Source organism: Setaria viridis, chromosome 9, assembly GCF_005286985.2.
Source record: "Setaria viridis chromosome 9, Setaria_viridis_v4.0, whole genome shotgun sequence".
In the NCBI taxonomy this organism is placed as follows: Eukaryota; Viridiplantae; Streptophyta; class Magnoliopsida; order Poales; family Poaceae; genus Setaria; species Setaria viridis.
Window position 1 is genome coordinate 2,469,716 of NC_048271.2, and position 18,410 is coordinate 2,488,125.

The window sequence follows — 18,410 nt, forward strand, 5'->3', positions numbered from 1 at the left end:
CATCCGATGTGACAGGTGCTAAACTTTAGCGGCCTGCATCCAAACAGGCTCTAACTAACCTCTGCTTTTGGTAGGTAAAGCCTCTTATTTTATTCCGCTGCAAAAAGAAAACAAATAAAAGGCAAAGAGATGAATGGATCGGTCGAGTGCAGGCGGCAGCCTAGCGGGCTAGCACTAGCGGGGAGCACGATCTGTACAAACCCCCAAGTGATGAATAATCCGTCAACATGTGTTCCAGCTTCCAGAAATAAAAATACTAGTCTAGTTAAGCTGCTGTTCGGACGTCGATCGAGCCGGTACAATGATTGCTCGATCGATCAGCACAGAGTCTTGATTCGCTTGGCTTGCCTGGCCACTACTTCATTCGTTGATGAATGATGACGCGAAAGCTTGGAATCCATTACCAGCAAGCACCAGTAAACCCACACTTAAAAAAAAGAGCAGAAAAAAGATTAGTCCTTGATCGCGTTTACCTTTATTTGCTAGCTGTAAACAGCTAGTTAAGCAGATGACATGGCGGCACCCCGATCGATGGAGGTCGTTTTCTCTGACTGCAACGTCTCTGCGTCTGCAAAACCAATGGTATACCGCGCTGAAGGTGGGCCATGCCCCCCCCCCCCGGGGCGACCAATGGAAATCCCCATTGCGTGAACAGTAAACCTGCTGCTGTTCATCGATTTTTAAAAGCAGATTAGCTGCTCAAGCTCCGCCACTGGTATACCCCGCGTCATCATCGGCGTCGCGGCATGGTGGTGCCGTGATGACTCGGTGGCGCGCGCGGAGACGAGCGCGACGGCCGCTGGCTGGCTGGCCACGCCCGCTTGTCCCCACCCGTAGCCCCCGCGTCACCCGCCGTGTACACGTCCCGCGGCCGTAGCAAGCAAGCCAACCCCCGCTCGCACACGTGCCCGCCGGTGGACGGACGGAGCAATCCAACCCCTCTGGGGTCGGGGACCGGGACGAGGGAGGCGCTCGCGCGAGGGGAGGAGAGGAGGGGCGTACGAGAGGAAAGCGAGGCGGCCCTGGCGAGCGGAGCGAGGCGAAAGCGGCCGGCGAGCGACGCGCGGGCCGCGTGGGCGCCGCTCGTTGGCCGCCCGCCCCCGCACGTAAATTTTTTTTCCGTCAGGCAAAGCGCACACGCACGACGCTTATCCCGCGCGGAAAAGGGGGAAAGCGACGGCCCGCCACGACCGCGGCCGGCTGGGCCACCCTATCCCAATCCCCGGCTTCCACCTCGCCGCGCCGGAGGACGGGGACGGAGCATACTTGCTCGCGAATTAAACTAGGTGCCGTCGTGGCTCGCGGCGATGATGGTGATGATGATGATTTTGGACGATGACTAGTAGCTAATTGAACCGATTATGAATGAATTCATATATAAATAATCCCGTCGACTTTTTTTGGCTATCGTCCTGGTCCATACAGATTGTGATAAAGAAATCCAAAAGACGTGAGGAGGGGATTGGGCTTTTTTTCAAAAAATTTCCCCCTCTTTCTCTTCTAGTGCTTGGTCTAGTGCGATAATGCAGATAAAGCAGAACACCTACTAACTAATCGACACACCAGCACCAGCACCTACCTACTTTTGCTAGGGAGTTTGCGAGTATACTATCAGTAGAGTTTGCAAAGCTGGATCTGCGATGTGCACGCTGGGAACGTGGTATTGCGCAGCATGCGTTTTCGTACCATGCGTTTCAGTTGTCTAAAATTGGCTCAAACTGCACTCATCCTGTCAAGTCATTAGTTCAAAATTCTAAAGATATGGGCAGATTTTTCATGATCCTGTGCTTAATTTGACCGTCACACGTGTTTTACTAGTCCTTAGCTAGGCGACAAGAAGCCAGAGGAGAAAAGGCGAAGAGAAGATTCTCCATCAGCATCCCAATTGCTTTTCACTAGAACGCAGGGATTTTACAAGAAACTCACAGAATTCGGTCCGATTTTCATTTTATCCATGTAGCATAGGATTTAGGAAAGAATCCAGCATCCCAATTCCCAAACTCACAGCCGAACCTTTCACCAGCCAGTTATTACCTAAACAGCCAACGAGTGCTGCAACTTGCAAACTGGAAGTGTCCAGCTGCTGCAGTCACGAAACATTCGGGCGATCTATCGATGGAACTAAACAAAGCTCCCACCTCAATCTCCAGGTGCGCGGGGAGCCAGCCCAGGAACACTGACCCAGCCTCGCCGGTCACCGGTCACCACCACACCCTCCCCACCCCCACACACTGCGTGTGCATGCACTGAGCTGAGAAGATGAGAACTTGGCGGATTCCCCCCGACAGCTACGTGTCACCCGCGCGCGCCAATGGACAATCAGCCATGGCCATCGCTTGACCCGGCCTGCCTCTGCCTGGTTGCCCATCCGCCCAGCCATCCTTCTTGATATACTCCAGCGCACCGAGTCGAGCCGGGCACAGCCACGCACCACCACCAGCGCCATCCACGGAAGAACGAGCACGGCGGCCCTGCTCATGCATGGTGCAGCCTATTAGCTCCCCGCCGCCGGCGACGACGACCTCCACCACATGTTGCATGAGCAGCAGGCACCGGCAGTAGCAGCCGCAGCCGCAGCAGCGCCGCCGCCAGTGCCATCGGCGCCGAGCAGTAGCCACGACGAGGACGGCGATGGGGGCGAGGGCGCCGCGACGACGTTCCGCGACATCCACCCGCTGACCCCCGACCCGCCGACGCCACTACCCCCCGCGCGCACGGGCTCCGCCGCGTCCTGGGACACCGCCAGCCACCGCTCCTACTCCTCCGAGGAGCAGTACATGACGATGAGCCGCGAGTTCACCGCCATGGTCGCCGCCGGGGCGACCATGCAGACCGGCCCCAACGCCAACAGCGGCGGCGGGTACGACAACGGCACCGCCGACCAGCTCACCAGCATCGGCGAGGACGAGCTGGAGGAGACCAACCCGCTGGCCATCGTGCCGGACAGCCACCCCATCGCGACGCCGGCCAGGTCCAGGGCGTCCGGCCTGGAGGTGGTGCCCGCGGGGCCGCCGCCCCCGCCACCGGCGCACGTGGAGGCCAGCCAGGTGAAGAAGGAGGAGGTGGAGACCAAGGTCTCGGCGTGGCAGACGGCGGAGGTGGCCAAGATCAACAACCGCTTCAAGCGGGAGGAGGTGGTCATCAACGGATGGGAGACCGAGCAGGTGGAGAAGGCATCCGCCTGGCTCAAGAAGATCGAGGTAATCCAAATCCAATCAACGACAGACGAAACTCTCCCCTATCCCTTTTTTTCCCCTCTTGATTGAAGGAAATTTATCTAAAAAATTGTTGTCTTCTAGATTAGTTTCTCATAACTGCTTGCAACGTGGTATGAACTTTGCATCCTAATTCCAAAATTGCGAGAACCGAGTCTGACTCTGACATAGTATATCTGCTGTAGCCTGTAGAGCTTAACAAAGTTCTTCACGAGCAGAGGAAAATAGTTAAACATGATATACTAAATCAATTCGCCGATTTTGTTGTCTTGTACTATAAATCAAATCTGTATATATTCAACCTCATTATCGATGCAGTAGGCATCTGTGAGATTTCTGACGGATAGACTGAAAGCAGAGGGGTACAGCTATCTTCTTCATGCAACTCTGAATATTCAGTCCTGTTACAAGGGGAAAATATGGATCGATTTTGCTCTCGGAACTTAATTTCCATCAAGGCAAAAGATCAACCAACTTCAATCGTGTGTTTCGTACATGCTTAGTCTTATTGTCCCTGAAGTTCACTTTGATCTCCGAGCGAAGGTGACCGGCGTCTGCTAACAAAAATGGCTCGCTTTCACTCACACATGGATCTCCCTGTGTTGCGCAGAGGAAGCTTGACGAGCAGCGCGCCAAGGCGTTGGAGAAGACGCAGAACGACATCGCCAAGGCGCGGCGCAAGGCGGAGGAGAAGCGGGCGTCGGCGGAGGCCAAGCGGGGCCTCAAGCTGGCCAAGGTGCTGGAGCTCGCCAACTTCATGAAGGCCGTCGGGAGGGTGCCCACCAAGCGCTCCTTCTTCTAGCCGCCGACCCGGCACTCGCCTCGCCGTCCCTTCAGTTCTCCATCACTACCGGTGTGCTCAACCCCTGCTGCTTTGCTGCTGCTCCATCGAGGCATCGATCATCATAGCTACTAGCTAGTAGCAAGCTTGTGTGACGATGTATGCCGCTGCATCCGAGAACCCTAATTGTAAAAAAGATTTGTATACGATGTACTGTCGCCGCCCATGTGATGCCTGTGATCCATCATCCATCGCAGCGCAGAGCGGCCGTTCTTCTCTTTTTTGTTTGGCTTGTATATCGATCCATCCGTATGGTGTTTGAGTGATCTGTTTGCGTAACCGTGCAAACATTCAGAAACCCAACACTCCAAGAGCTTATTACTTGTGCAGAGAATAGGACCACATCACTGCAATACCTCAATACCTCATTCGTGATTTTCTTGCCTTTTTGCTACAATCTGCATACGATTGTCACCATGATTGGTGCATTAACTTCTGGTCACCCTGTATCATGATCAGAAGCTACTGTTCTTACATGTCTGTTTATCATCAAGAACCATCATCGCACATCATGTGTCTGAATGGCATTAGCAGTCGCACGCACATCATCGCGACCCATCAAGAACGGCATGGCGACTTCGAGAGCCAGGATACGGAGCTCCTCCCTCGCCCTCGTCTGCATCGTCTGCACGTCGTCCAGTCGATCTGCCCTTTTCCTCATGCCAAGGCCAGAGCCTTGATCTGGAGCCATGCAATCGGAAGACAGGGTCGGATTAATCAAAGGTAGGATCGAGAGGGACAGGTGCGATTGACCGGTGGAAGATGGGTCCTCGCGTCGACAGAAGAATCGGGCAATCGGCATCATTCGTGGCCGTAACGTCGGCGACGGCGAGATGCTTAGCCGCGTCTCGCTGGCACTCACCGTAGTCCAGGCACACCGGATGGGGACAGTCACTTGCGAAAGGCGAACTCTAACCTCCCAGATTCCGAGCTGGTCAAGTCTCGAGATGGTGTCGCATGCAGAAACTGCTGGTAAGCCTGGTAGCAACTGCCTGTTAGAGCATCTGGTAGGCTTTTACAGCGATAGTTTCCAGCGAAGAACAAAAGATTTACTTAACGGTGTCGGTGTGGGCATCTCAGCATCAGTGTCCCGCCCGTTTCTTGTTCTTCTCGTGGGTTTTGCCGCCTCTGCTTTACGTTGACCTCTGAAGTCTGAACTGTCTGTGATCACCTACAGCCTGAAAGTATAGAATGATAGAAGGTACTCTTACGCTACAACCCACGGGTCTGTAATCTGCTGGCATGGGAAGATGAACATGTGGATAATTAGTGCCAAATGCGTGCATGCTTTTGTGACGGCTTGGCGTGATCAAACCGATTTGTTCTGCAATACCTAACTTCGTATTGGCATAATTGTAGTAGTATGCCTTGGGTTTCAGAATCTGAAAGTCAATTTATTTTTGGGAGTATTTATTTATCTGTCAATAGATTTTTCGGAGTAAAATCTGTCGAATTTTATGATGTTGCATATGTTTTTCTTTAATGTTACAGATGTTATTCCCCCATGTTGCATATGACTGAAACATATGAAGTGTTATGCAACATGTGAAAGTGCATCTAGCCCTCTAAGTGGGTTTTGGTGAATTGAATGACAAAACGATTAAAGAACTAACTTGTTGGCTTAAGTTTGTGAGCAAGGTTTTATTCTCATATTCATGATGTAATATTGTCTCATATGTTGAATGTGTATTATATAGCTCACAATGAAGATAGCAAACAAGTATGTGATTCCGTGATGTAATTGCATGATCAATGACAAGCAAGAATGAAGTAAAACTTGGGGATATGTTTTACAATTGATCTATAAGTCTCCAAATCATGTGATAGCTTGATTGACAAGTGGAGGGATCATTAAGAAGAATAGTGATATTCACAAATAAACATTAGCACAAGACTTCATGTGTACTCCCTCCGTCCGCAAAAGCTTGCAATTCTAGACCTGGTGCTGTGTCCGGAAAAACTTGCAATTTTAGACCTATAAAAGCTAGCAGCGGTAGGACCCTCTGCTCTGTACCTTGAGGAATCTGCTCGCATCTCCCCGTCCAGCCAATTAGCGATCATGTTGTGACATGCGCGTGTGACAGAGGATGAAAAATCTATCTGACTCCTATGGGTACATGCGTGTTTTTTTTTCTCTTCACTAACTTCATCTCGGGAACCTATAATCGCAAGCATTTCCGGACAGAGGGAGTACATGATAAAAGGACATGGGCTGATGTGTTACATATTGATCTTATTATTGGAAGCTTGCAATTCATGGGATATTATTTATAAATCAAGAACCAGCATTTGAAAAGGATTTCAAATGGGATTGTATTGTTGGTGTCAAAAGCAAAGTTAAACTCAAAGTAGCAAGAATAGATGAATAAATCAAGCGAGGGACTAAACAAGCTTTGGTTAAGCGACGGTTTGGATCATGTGCGTTTTGCTAAGGTGAAGTGGCTAGTATCCGTGGGGTTTCGAACTATCATATCTAAACCTTACCGAGGAAAACAATGCAATGCATCTAATCTATTATGATTGATAAAATGGAGTGACTTAAGGATTCAAGTATATCTTAGCTCAAGTTGGATATGCTCAAGATGATAGCAATGTTGAGAGCCCTCAAGTGACTATTGATCAAAGTATGACATGGATGAAGACTTACAAGCTCAAGTGGATAATATTGTGAGGGATAAAGGTACCCACGAGTCCCCACCGATCAAGATACTGGCCGGCCATGGTGTGCGGGGCAAGGCATAAAGACACGTGAAACACAAGCTCGGAGGCCAAGCGAACAGACTTCATCCGGATATTGCGGGATATATATTGTAGTCCAACTCAGATTGCTTTCCATGTAACAGCCGAACAGAATTAGATCCTATCCTACTTGTAATCCTACGTCGTCAGCCTATATAAGACGGCTAGGGACACACCCCGAGGGTAACTTAAACTCAACCCAATGGACATCAACTCTCCGCATACCATACCAACAATACAATCCACCGGAACACAGGACGTATGGTATTACTTTCCGAAGATCTGAACCTATCTAAACCTTGCGTCTCTATATTATCATTCGAGTTCTTGGTTTTACGATCTCCCCCGTCTACAAATCTATGACTTGGATAACCCTAATGGACTGCCGATCACTAAATCCGACAGTTATTGCGTCAGGTAGGTAGGGGTGATCGTGAGTTCTTCTCCAACGACGGCAGTCATCATCAACATCTGCTCAAAATAGGAGGCGGCGCTACATGCCGCGGGACGTCGGCGCCCGTCATGCTACATCCTCGACGCCGCCGAGAACGCGTCATGTGCGGCCACGCGATGGCGAGTCGCCCGTGCAACGGCCGAACGGGATTCCCAATGGTACGTCAAAAGCTGATGTGCCGCTGAACATACAACCCTCATCTACGCACGCACGTCAAAAGACTAGGGGAATATGTTTTACTATTCTGCAGAGTCATAATGATATACAATCTTATTACTCTTTTGATCCTTTGATTAGTGCATGGCTTGTTCAGTTATACTTCCTTTATCCTAAATTATAGATCGTTTTAGCTTTATTAGATTCATAGACTTTGTTATGCGCTTAGATATACCATATGTCTAGATGCATAATAATATCTATACATCTAGAAAAACCAAAACGATATTTTCCAACCAACTCAAGGGAAGTTTAGTGCTTAATTGGTCTGTTGGGTTGTTGTGCTTTTGAAGAGTCGTCATTTTATATGCTAACCTTATCAGGTTGTCTCTTCCATTTTGTTGGCGATTCTAAATGATTTCTTTTTGATGTACAGATGAAGCTTGTTGTCCAACAGGTTTCCTGCATCAACGTGTCCGGAATCTTTGAACGATTTGGAATTGCTAAACCTTTTTGACTTGCACTAGCCGTATTTCTATGGAATAAGAGATTTTTAAATACTTAAGGTTATAAACCAGCCACTATCATCTTTTGCGCCTTCTACTAGCCAAATGTCTATACACTAGTATTTTGAATACCTAAGATTTCATAGATGAGCGAGCCTGGTAGCCTCATAATTTGTGCTATTGTGCATGTGCTGGGACACAGGGACAGTGGTAGTTTTCTCTGTTTTTTAACTCTATTAATCTGACCTGTGTGCTGTCTGGACTCTGAAATGACATGGTCACCTCTGTGAACGCCTGACGCGGCTGTTGAGCGTTAATGCAGCACCCGACTAAACTCTCCCCGGCTATTTTGTTTTCTATATAGCGTATGCGATATTTGTCTTGCATAAGTCGAAATATAGAAGTGGCTTTCAACCGGCAGTAGGTTTATCACCCGTGACATCGTATTAAGCCGCGGAGGGGTCCATGGTCTCGGTGACGGAGGCCAGCGCGGTTTTGGTTGTGTGTCCTGCCGCAGGACAAGCTCCGATGAGATCCACGCATCCTACCCCTATCCACAAACATACAATGTTTAGAACAGGCTAGCTAGTTTGGTCGGAGGGAGTATTTAGTATTGGATCGTAACGATCTCTAGTGCTGCTTGAGTAGAAATAAACTGCAGAGATTTCAAATGAAATGGGCAACAGTTGCATCCTAATTCCTAACGATCGTTGTGGCTAAAAGGTGGTGACTTAACACTAAACACTGAAGAATGGATTGTAATAACCACCATATCGAGCAATGAAGATGGACACGGTTTCTTATGACTCTCCTATCGGCTGTCCCTGGAGGCACTTGCACGCAGAGCGGGTAGGTTATGTCGAGCTGTCCGCTGCAGGCCAGTTTGTTAGCACTTGCACGCAGATCGAGCAGGTAGATTGAATTGGAGGAATGGCAAGGAATTGGGGACAAGTACATTCTGTTTGATCACACATCATGGTGCTCTCCCTCCCTTCTCTCCTGTTCATACTTCATACAGTAACTTCATATAACATGTACTGACACATTGAAGGACAACTCGATCTCTACACTCCGAGGCAGACAAGCAAAATTGACACACTGTCCCTGTATGCGGATGATGCAGTGGTGTTCTTCAATTAGCACTCAACAATAAGGGATGATGCTCTTAGTCCCTATACTATCCTATAATGCAGCGCAGCGTTGGTCGAGCAGGCCGCGTTCAGTGCTCCAATTAATGGCACCCAAAGCTGCTGAGCAGGTGATGTTTGATGAAATGTCGCTTGGGTATGAGTATGACGCAGCTGCACCAGCTGAGCATATCGGGAACGCTGTGGCCAGCGGTGAGTATCCCTGTCCAGCGGTCTTCCCAGTTGGATTGGAACCGAGTTCTTCAATTCAAGCACTACTGCTTCCCTATGCAGCCGGCAAATCCAACTCAGATGCATAAGTTGAATTCCAATCCGGTTACGTTATCATGTGTTTTAGAGCTCAGATCCACCAATCAGGGCATCATCAGAACTGAATGAACTTTTTGGCTTTTGGTCTGCAGATGCTCGTCACTGTGACAACATGAATCGTTCCTGTAGGATGCTATGTTTGTTGCCTTGACCACTGGCTCACTAGAATTGATAATGGTGTTTAGCATGAAGGAACCGTGTCATTTGGATTCAAGCATAGTTTTCAGGGGAGTATTGTGACACCTGTGATGCAGAGCCAAGAGGTCTAGAGCTTCACTGTCAACTAGTCCACCATATGAGTCCATAAGCTGCCAATCGAGAAAGAGCACCGAGCAGAAAATTTGACACAATTATCTCGAGCTATAGGAGATGATTTTACCTCCAAATCTCGAGCCGGAAAATTTGAAATGAAATTTGCTTGCTCTAAACGTGGAATAAAAGTGAGAGGCGAATCTCCTGCACCTCAGACCGACATAACTCCACAAGCTGACAGTAATATTAACTGCAACGCCTTATCTTTCCGAAAAGACTTTGACTGCAATGCTTCGATGCTACAATTTTGGTAGTACTCGTAGTACAAGTGTATCTTAGGATAATACATAAGTTAATAGCGGTAACTAAATAAACACTGCATCCATTGGAGCAATTATATGATATAAACAGAGGTATTGGCAGTATCAACTTCAATGGCCCTCAGTTCCTTATCCTTCATTGCTATAACCTCCCACACCTCCCTCCATGTAGTAGTGTGTGACCATCCAACCGCTGCGTCCCGTAGAGCCTAAAAGTAGAATTATACAAAAGTATATTAGACCCCAAGTCTCTGGTCTGGTTATATAAACGTGTAATATGACATATTTGCACACACTTTTGTGAAGGTTAGCAGGGGATCAAACCGATTTCTTTAGCTATACACAACTTCTTTTTTGCATAATCATAATATGTCTTGGGTTTCTAAACTCCTTCTAAACTCAGTAGCATCAAAGACTTTTTACATCAATTTTGCATCGAAGCTAAACAACTAACAAAATTGACGATGGTTAACAGATTCCGACAGGCAAAGCATCAGTGTACTTGTGTCATCATATCAACGTTTAGTTCTATCACATTTAAATTAATTCACTAAATCAATGTCCTGGCTCCTGCTGGGCGCTGACTACTTTGCAGTTTGCAGCATAGCAATACAAGTAATTTCTGGTAGATAGGAAAAATACCTAACAAGTTGGGGCCAGCCGGCCAGGGCCTTGCTCGGATCGCCTGCTTGATTGGCTAGTTGGCTGATCTGCTGCACGCAGCGCGCCCCACAGCCACACAGGCGGACCGGCAGAGGCCAGACCGCCAGCCGCCAGGGGACACGGTGAGGGCGCGGGGCGCGGGCCTGGCGGCGGACGGCACGGGCGTGGTCGCGAGGAGGCGGAGGACGGTGCAAGACTCCCCGACGGAGGAGCGAGCGCGTCTGACGGGGTGGTTTTTTATTCCTTCGCGGATGCCCGTGGCAGCTAACGCCATTAGCTCGCCCAGATAAGACGACACCCACAAGGCCACAACGTTGGCCGACGCTGAAGAAAAAATAGCCATGGCACGTTTTAGCATGCAGCGTTAATATCGCCGCGCTCCTTGGTGATCTCCCGTAGCAGTCACAGTCATACTGTTTCCATCCACTACCCAGCGCCCTTGCCCCTTGGAGATGAACTACCTCCACGGCGTGCTGCAAGCCAAGCACCGTTCCGCTACAAGCAGCCATGGATGGAAACGGTGGAATGAGAGGACAAGGCAGATGATCGCTTGGGTTAGAGTGTTACACTATGGGTCCTACATGTTAGGATCAATCAAAATATTAAATTCGATTTGTAGTTATCTTTGCTATCGTTATTTTTTTTGTTAAAATGTGTGTTTGCTAGATAATCTAGTCTATCTCTCATGTCATTGAAAATCATGCGTGTGTTCGGAATACTATGTTATGAGAATACTATGTTATGAGAATCCCTACTTTCCAAACTCTTTCTATCTCTGTTCTTCTTGCAAGCCAACCATAAATACTATCTGATCCCAAGGCAAACCATAAGTACTCTGATTACATGTGTATTTATTAATGGTATTTTATTCATATGTAACTCAAATTACTTTATTATGCTTTCTTGTGTTCCAAAAAGTTCAAAGTTTCCATCCCGTGTTTTGTTTGGCAGGACTCCGACTGTGGTTGAAACGGCACTGGCTATAACTCCTCTAATGGAATAGTCCCCCCCCCCGACCTGTGTAGTTAGAAAAACGTTTGGTAAAACTACTTCTCTTAGTGCTTGAAAATAGATGAAAACATTAAATGTCTATAATACCTTTCTCTTTTTTCCTTTTCCTTTCTCTTCCCATTATTCCTTCCCTCTATTTCTTTCCCTTTCTCTACCTTCCTTGTCCATTTTCCTACCTTCCGTCTCCCTCTCCCTCCCAGCGTCCCCTGACCCTTCACCCACGGGGGCACTGTTGTCGCCGCCTCCGACCCCTTGCATCCGCGTCACCCACCGTCCTCTGACCTCCCGCGCTAGCGTCGCCGACAACCCCCCTCCCCCCAACTCAGGGGCAAGCTGGGGACTTTGACCCCACGGAGGGGATGACGCTATGGAAAGCTGTTTTTTTTAGCTTTTACTCCCTCTCCTGACTCCTCTCAGCGGAAATCTTGAGGCTCCTTTGACGGAGCAATTTCCTTTCCACCTATTTGGTAGGATTTTAGGAGAAGTCGGTGAACGAGCTGCTCATGAAGGTAGAATCTTATTTTGCATTGTTCATGATGGTAAAAAAAAAATTGTCGACTCGATGATAACCAAGCGTAGATTTCCTCGTTCGTGAGAGTTTTCTGGTATCCTCTGAATTTTGCATTTGGACGATACGCAGTGGACTTCAATTGTTTGACATTTGACTGAGGGCATGTGTGCAGCTGACCCAAACATTCCACAACATTCACTCCTGCCCTTTCGACAGTACTCTACTGCAGCCAACCAATCACCAGCTGTCGCGCCTTGCCCCAGTCACTACCAACTCGGTCCCACGCGCCTTCTCCACCTGTACGCCGAACACGGGCGCGCACCCCCGACGTCACTGTCCCGTGGTCCCCTACCCCACCCCCACCCCGCTATTCCCCACTCACTCCCAAAACTAATCAAACCGAGGGCGGATCAGCTCGTACGCGCACGCGATTCCAAAATTAATCCGCGAAATCATAGGGTTTATCACCCCATCACCGGTTGCTAAACCCCGGCAAAGAGAGTGATACACGGCACGGCTGCACGGACGGGCGCACGCACCGATCCAATTCACGCGGCGGCGTGCGCTGCTCCCCACCCCACCCCAACCCATCCCGTCGCCGTCTCGCCGGTGCCGCGTCCCTTTCCTTTTCCTCTGGCCCCCGTCGCCGTCCCGCGCGAGCTCCCCCGCGTCTAATCCTCCACGAGCTGGACGGTGCTCTCGCTGCCGCTTGTGCTGCTGCTGCTGCTGCTGCCACTGGGATTGGGGAGGCACCCCGTCGGCGCGCAAACCCGAGGCGAGGCGATTCGGTGCCGTGCCGATACGGGGGGTTCGTCCGGGTGCGAGGAAGCCGAGGAATGCGGTGAGTCGGCGGGGGCGAACCTCGCTCGGATTGGGGGTGGCCGGGGAGTGATCGGCGGGGGCGCCATGGACGGGGGCGGCCGAGACGCTGCGGTGAGTGGCAGGCATTTCGGTCAGGGGATGGGGAATATCACAGGGTGTTTTTCTCTACTGCGGTTTGTTTGGGGATTGGTCTGAAGGTGTTTTATGTTGTTTTTGTTTTTTGGTTTGTGCGCGTGCGAAGAATTCGGGGAAGCATAGGGCCGGTCAGGTGTGCCAGATCTGCGGCGACGGCGTGGGCACGGCGGCGGACGGCGAGCTCTTCACCGCCTGCGACGTCTGCGGCTTCCCGGTGTGCCGCCCCTGCTACGAGTACGAGCGCAAGGACGGCACCCAGGCCTGCCCGCAGTGCAAGACGAAGTACAAGCGCCACAAAGGTAATGCCCTCCTCGCCATGTGCATGATTTCCATGTAATAGTTCAGGTTAAGGGCAGCAGGCTAGGCTTGAGCAACTGTTAAAATTAATCAGATAGTTGCATTTTAGTGGCTAGGAGCAGGGAATAATTCAGTGATTGGCAAATTTATTCAGATTCTTACCAGAAGCTAGCCCTTTCAGTGAATGTTATAATCAAATTGCAGTCTTGAGTCGTGTTGCATTGTCACCAAGAGCGGCAAAGCAGCGTGAAATGTTGTTAACTCCAACCCGAGGCTAAATCTTTGCTCAATTACGTTATCTTGTTTAGGGAGCCCTCCTGTGCATGGTGAGGAAAATGAGGATGTTGATACTGACGATGTGAGTGACTACAACTACCCAGCATCAGGCAACCAGGATCAGAAGCAGAAGATTGCTGAGAGAATGCTCACCTGGCGCACCAACTCACGGGGTAGTGATGTTGGCCTTGCTAAGTACGACAGTGGTGAGATTGGGCACGGGAAGTATGACAGTGGTGAGATCCCTAGAGGATATATCCCGTCACTCACTCATTCCCAGGTTGGAGCTGGATTTTAGACTTTAAATTTAATTTGTGTTAACTATATATCAGAAGAGGGGACTAATGTTCAGTTTTTTTTTATGAATTCGTTGTACAGATCTCAGGAGAAATTCCCGGAGCTTCCCCTGATCATATGATGTCTCCTGTTGGGAACATTGGCAGGCGCGGACATCAATTTCCCTATGTGAATCATTCTCGTATGTTTGTCAATCAACAATCATCACTATCTCATGCTTTGTTGGCTACTTCTGCATCTGCTGTGATCTAATTTGTGCATCTTGTTTCACACCAGCAAACCCATCGAGGGAGTTCTCTGGTAGCCTTGGTAATGTTGCATGGAAAGAAAGAGTGGATGGATGGAAAATGAAGGACAAGGGTGCAATTCCTATGACTAATGGGACAAGCATTGCTCCCTCAGAAGGACGTGGTGTCGGTGATATTGATGCATCTACTGACTATAACATGGAAGACGCTTTACTGTAAGTTTGATTATGCTTGTGTTTACCATTAACCAGCTTCGAGCGTACCGATAATTAATGCTTCCTGCATTATCTCAGACACTAACACTGTTAACAGTAGTTTGCACTTTAATGTGTTTGGAAGTCTAAAACCGTATGTGAAATCCTGCCTTTTTGGATAAACTTTATGCATTGCTCTCGGATTAATTACATAAATTATGTAGATGTAGATGTAGATCAAACATGTTAATGCTGACTTCTCATGTCCTTTTTTTAGCAATAACTCTTGTGGATCCAAATTGCAGGAATGATGAAACTCGGCAACCTCTATCTAGAAAAGTGCCAATTCCTTCATCCAGAATAAATCCCTACAGAATGGTCATCGTGCTACGTTTGATTGTTCTCTGCATTTTCCTGCACTACCGTATCACAAATCCTGTGCGCAATGCATATCCACTGTGGCTATTGTCCGTTATATGTGAGATTTGGTTTGCTCTGTCCTGGATTTTGGATCAGTTCCCGAAGTGGTCTCCAATCAACCGTGAAACTTATCTTGATAGACTGGCTTTAAGGTGATGTGAAATATTTAATGCCAATACAAAACTGTCTCCATTGTTCTAATACTGACAATTTCACAATGCTACTTCCATTACCAGGTATGACCGAGAAGGTGAACCGTCTCAGTTGGCTCCTGTTGATATTTTTGTTAGTACTGTGGATCCTATGAAGGAGCCTCCTCTTGTCACTGCAAATACTGTGCTTTCCATTCTTGCTGTTGACTATCCGGTTGACAAGGTGTCTTGCTATGTATCTGATGATGGAGCTGCTATGCTGACTTTTGATGCACTTGCTGAAACTTCAGAGTTTGCTAGAAAATGGGTACCATTCTGTAAGAAGTACAATATAGAACCTAGGGCTCCAGAGTGGTACTTTGCCCAGAAAATTGATTACTTGAAAGACAAAGTCCAAACTTCATTTGTTAAAGACCGTCGGGCCATGAAGGTATGTTCTGCTTATATGCATGTAGGTTTTGGCAATTCCTGATGCTGCATGGCATTAATTTCTGTTTTGAAAACATACTTGACAGAGAGAATATGAAGAATTCAAAGTCCGTATTAATGGCCTTGTAGCCAAGGCACAGAAAGTTCCTGAAGAGGGATGGATCATGCAAGATGGTACACCTTGGCCTGGGAACAATACTAGGGATCATCCCGGAATGATTCAGGTTAAGCTCATATTTTCTTGCCAAAAACTATTTGACCAACAGATAAATTTCCCAGCAAAGAGCGAATATTATTCTAAGCACTTTAAGCTCAAACTTGTGGTCATTCTCAGGTTTTTCTAGGCCACAGTGGAGGCCTTGATGCTGAGGGCAATGAACTTCCTCGTTTGGTTTATGTGTCTCGTGAAAAACGTCCTGGATTCCAACATCACAAAAAGGCTGGTGCTATGAATGCACTTGTGAGTGGCTAAATACTACAAATTTCGAAAGGTATCTTGTTGACTTTTGTAACTTGGATATAATGGAAGTTGTTTCTGCAGGTTCGTGTATCAGCTGTCCTTACTAATGGGCAATACTTGTTAAATCTTGACTGTGATCACTACATCAACAATAGCAAGGCTCTCCGAGAAGCTATGTGCTTCCTTATGGACCCAAACCTAGGAAGGAGTGTCTGTTATGTCCAATTTCCTCAGAGGTTCGATGGTATTGATAGGAATGATCGATATGCAAACAGGAACACTGTGTTTTTCGATGTAAGCTACCAATATCCTTTTACATATTTTTGGGCATCTCACTTTCTCATTTTTCGTGAGTATAATTTTTTTTGATGAATTAGTTATGCTAATACTTGTTATGTGATGTGCTTTATAGAATTTTTGTGAATGTGCCAGGTAACTATCTGTTTCTGTTTGCTGCAGATAAACTTGAGAGGTCTTGATGGACTTCAAGGACCAGTTTATGTGGGAACTGGTTGTGTGTTTAACAGAACTGCCCTATATGGTTATGAGCCTCCAATCAAGAAGAAAAAGCCAGGCTTCTTCTCTTCACTCTGTGGGGGAAGGAAAAAGGCATCAAAATCTAAGAAGAAGAGCTCGGAAAAGAAGAAGTCACACAAACATGCAGACAGTTCTGTGCCAGTGTTTAATCTTGAAGATATAGAGGAAGGGATTGAAGGTATCATTGAGTCTCCATTAGAGTAAATGTGCTTTCAGTATTGCTGATTGTTGGAGACCACCATTTCAGTGCCCATTTATTTACTATTTTTATCTGCTGTAAATATAACATATTGTAGATAATTAGAGTTGCCTTTCTTTATCCCCTGGACCTTTACCTTGCACTTCACTATCATGATAGGTTCTCAATTTGATGATGAGAAATCGCTGATTATGTCTCAAATGAGCTTGGAGAAGAGATTTGGTCAGTCCAGTGTCTTTGTAGCCTCTACTCTGATGGAATATGGTGGTGTTCCACAATCTGCAACTCCGGAGTCTCTTCTGAAAGAAGCTATCCATGTCATCAGCTGTGGCTATGAGGACAAAACTGACTGGGGATCTGAGGTTAGACTCCTAAAGTTACAACTTCTAACACCAGCATTGCTTAAACTCGTGCCATTACTTGCTACTAGCATGTACTAGTAAATATTGAGATATGAATTGATGTTTTGTTGTCTGGTGTACACATAAAAAAAATATGATTTTGTGACAGATATCTGCTTCTGTTGTTGCAAATGATCTATTTATTATTCAACTGAAGAGAAAAAAAATCATTCACTGAGAATATTCAATATGGTGCACTGCAGATTGGATGGATCTATGGTTCTGTTACAGAAGACATTCTCACTGGGTTCAAGATGCATGCTCGAGGTTGGCGATCTATCTACTGCATGCCTAAGCGACCAGCATTCAAGGGATCTGCTCCTATCAACCTTTCAGATCGTCTGAATCAAGTGCTTCGGTGGGCTCTTGGTTCCATTGAAATTCTTTTCAGCAGGCATTGTCCCATATGGTATGGCTATGGAGGACGGCTTAAATTCCTGGAGAGATTTGCATATGTGAACACCACAATTTATCCACTCACCTCAATCCCACTCCTCTTGTACTGCATATTGCCGGCTGTTTGTCTTCTCACTGGGAAGTTCATCATCCCTGAGGTAAAAACACACGCATTTACATACTTGTGCAGGCAGAATTACAGAAGAATTGAAATTGACCCCTTTTCCCTTTGGAATGCAGATTAGCAACTTTGCAAGTATTTGGTTTATATCGCTTTTTATTTCCATCTTTGCCACTGGTATCCTTGAGATGAGGTGGAGTGGAGTTGGCATTGACGAATGGTGGAGGAATGAGCAGTTTTGGGTTATTGGTGGTATTTCTGCCCATTTATTTGCCGTTTTCCAGGGTCTCCTGAAAGTACTTGCTGGTATCGACACCAGCTTCACTGTCACCTCTAAGGCCACTGATGAAGAAGGCGATTTTGCGGAGCTCTACATGTTCAAGTGGACAACGCTTCTGATCCCACCAACCACTATCTTGATCATCAACCTGGTTGGTGTGGTTGCAGGCATTTCCTATGCGATCAACAGCGGCTACCAGTCATGGGGGCCTCTCTTTGGGAAGCTCTTCTTCGCCTTCTGGGTGATTGTCCACTTGTACCCCTTCCTCAAGGGTCTCATGGGGAGGCAGAACCGCACGCCAACCATTGTTGTCGTCTGGGCCATCCTCCTCGCATCTATCTTTTCCCTGCTGTGGGTTCGCATTGATCCATTCACCACCCGGGTGACTGGTCCTGATATCGTAAAATGTGGCATCAACTGCTAGAATAGTAAAAAAATATTAGGAATGTAATTGGCACCCATTGTGTTGTAAGTTATCAGCGGGTGACACTTTGTATTATGCTAGGAACTCTGCTGTCAGAAGTTTACTTTCGTATGCACTAATATGCACCTTGGTTATCGAATATCGATAAGCTAATATATCACTGCCTTTTTTGCAAGTGTCTGACAGTATCAATTAAT

The 18,410-nt window shown here is 47.5% G+C and overlaps 2 protein-coding genes and 1 long non-coding RNA gene across 3 annotated transcripts; 2 read left to right on the forward strand and 1 right to left on the reverse strand.

Moving 5' to 3' along the window:
• The first annotated feature begins 2,164 nt into the window (after nucleotides 1–2,164).
• LOC117839463 (remorin 4.1) lies at nucleotides 2,165–4,431 on the forward strand. The gene is made up of 2 exons (XM_034719800.2): nucleotides 2,165–3,200; nucleotides 3,826–4,431. The coding sequence occupies exons 1-2, from the start codon at nucleotides 2,532–2,534 to the stop codon at nucleotides 4,015–4,017; spliced, it is 861 nt and encodes a 286-aa protein (XP_034575691.1). The 5' UTR covers nucleotides 2,165–2,531; the 3' UTR covers nucleotides 4,018–4,431.
• A 5,435-nt stretch (nucleotides 4,432–9,866) lies between these two features.
• LOC117840127 (uncharacterized) lies at nucleotides 9,867–11,117 on the reverse strand. Its single transcript, XR_004636943.2, has 2 exons — nucleotides 10,583–11,117; nucleotides 9,867–10,149 (listed from the first exon to the last, which is right to left on the reverse strand). It is a non-coding gene; the product is annotated as an uncharacterized lncRNA (long non-coding RNA).
• Nucleotides 11,118–12,637: 1,520 nt separating this feature from the next.
• Nucleotides 12,638–18,388, forward strand: LOC117837109 (probable cellulose synthase A catalytic subunit 2 [UDP-forming]). Its single transcript, XM_034716695.2, has 14 exons — nucleotides 12,638–13,058; nucleotides 13,189–13,381; nucleotides 13,688–13,935; nucleotides 14,034–14,133; nucleotides 14,229–14,415; nucleotides 14,700–14,966; nucleotides 15,051–15,396; nucleotides 15,482–15,619; nucleotides 15,730–15,855; nucleotides 15,937–16,149; nucleotides 16,315–16,570; nucleotides 16,751–16,953; nucleotides 17,196–17,546; nucleotides 17,629–18,388. Exons 1-14 carry the CDS (start codon nucleotides 13,032–13,034, stop codon nucleotides 18,211–18,213), a joined length of 3,240 nt encoding a protein of 1,079 aa, XP_034572586.1. The 5' UTR covers nucleotides 12,638–13,031; the 3' UTR covers nucleotides 18,214–18,388.
• The last annotated feature ends 22 nt before the right edge of the window (nucleotides 18,389–18,410 follow it).

Excerpts from the sequence above, each read along its gene's own strand:
- LOC117839463 (XM_034719800.2), top strand. The coding sequence starts at position 2,532 with ATGTTGCATGAGCAGCAGGCACCGGCAGTAGCAGCCGCAGCCGCAGCA. Across the intron at positions 3,201-3,825 it reads CCTGGCTCAAGAAGATCGAG|AGGAAGCTTGACGAGCAGCG; the intron begins GTAATCCAAATC and ends TGTGTTGCGCAG.
- LOC117837109 (XM_034716695.2), top strand. The coding sequence starts at position 13,032 with ATGGACGGGGGCGGCCGAGACGCTGCG. Across the intron at positions 13,059-13,188 it reads GGGGCGGCCGAGACGCTGCG|AATTCGGGGAAGCATAGGGC; the intron begins GTGAGTGGCAGG and ends GCGCGTGCGAAG. Across the intron at positions 14,416-14,699 it reads AACATGGAAGACGCTTTACT|GAATGATGAAACTCGGCAAC; the intron begins GTAAGTTTGATT and ends TCCAAATTGCAG.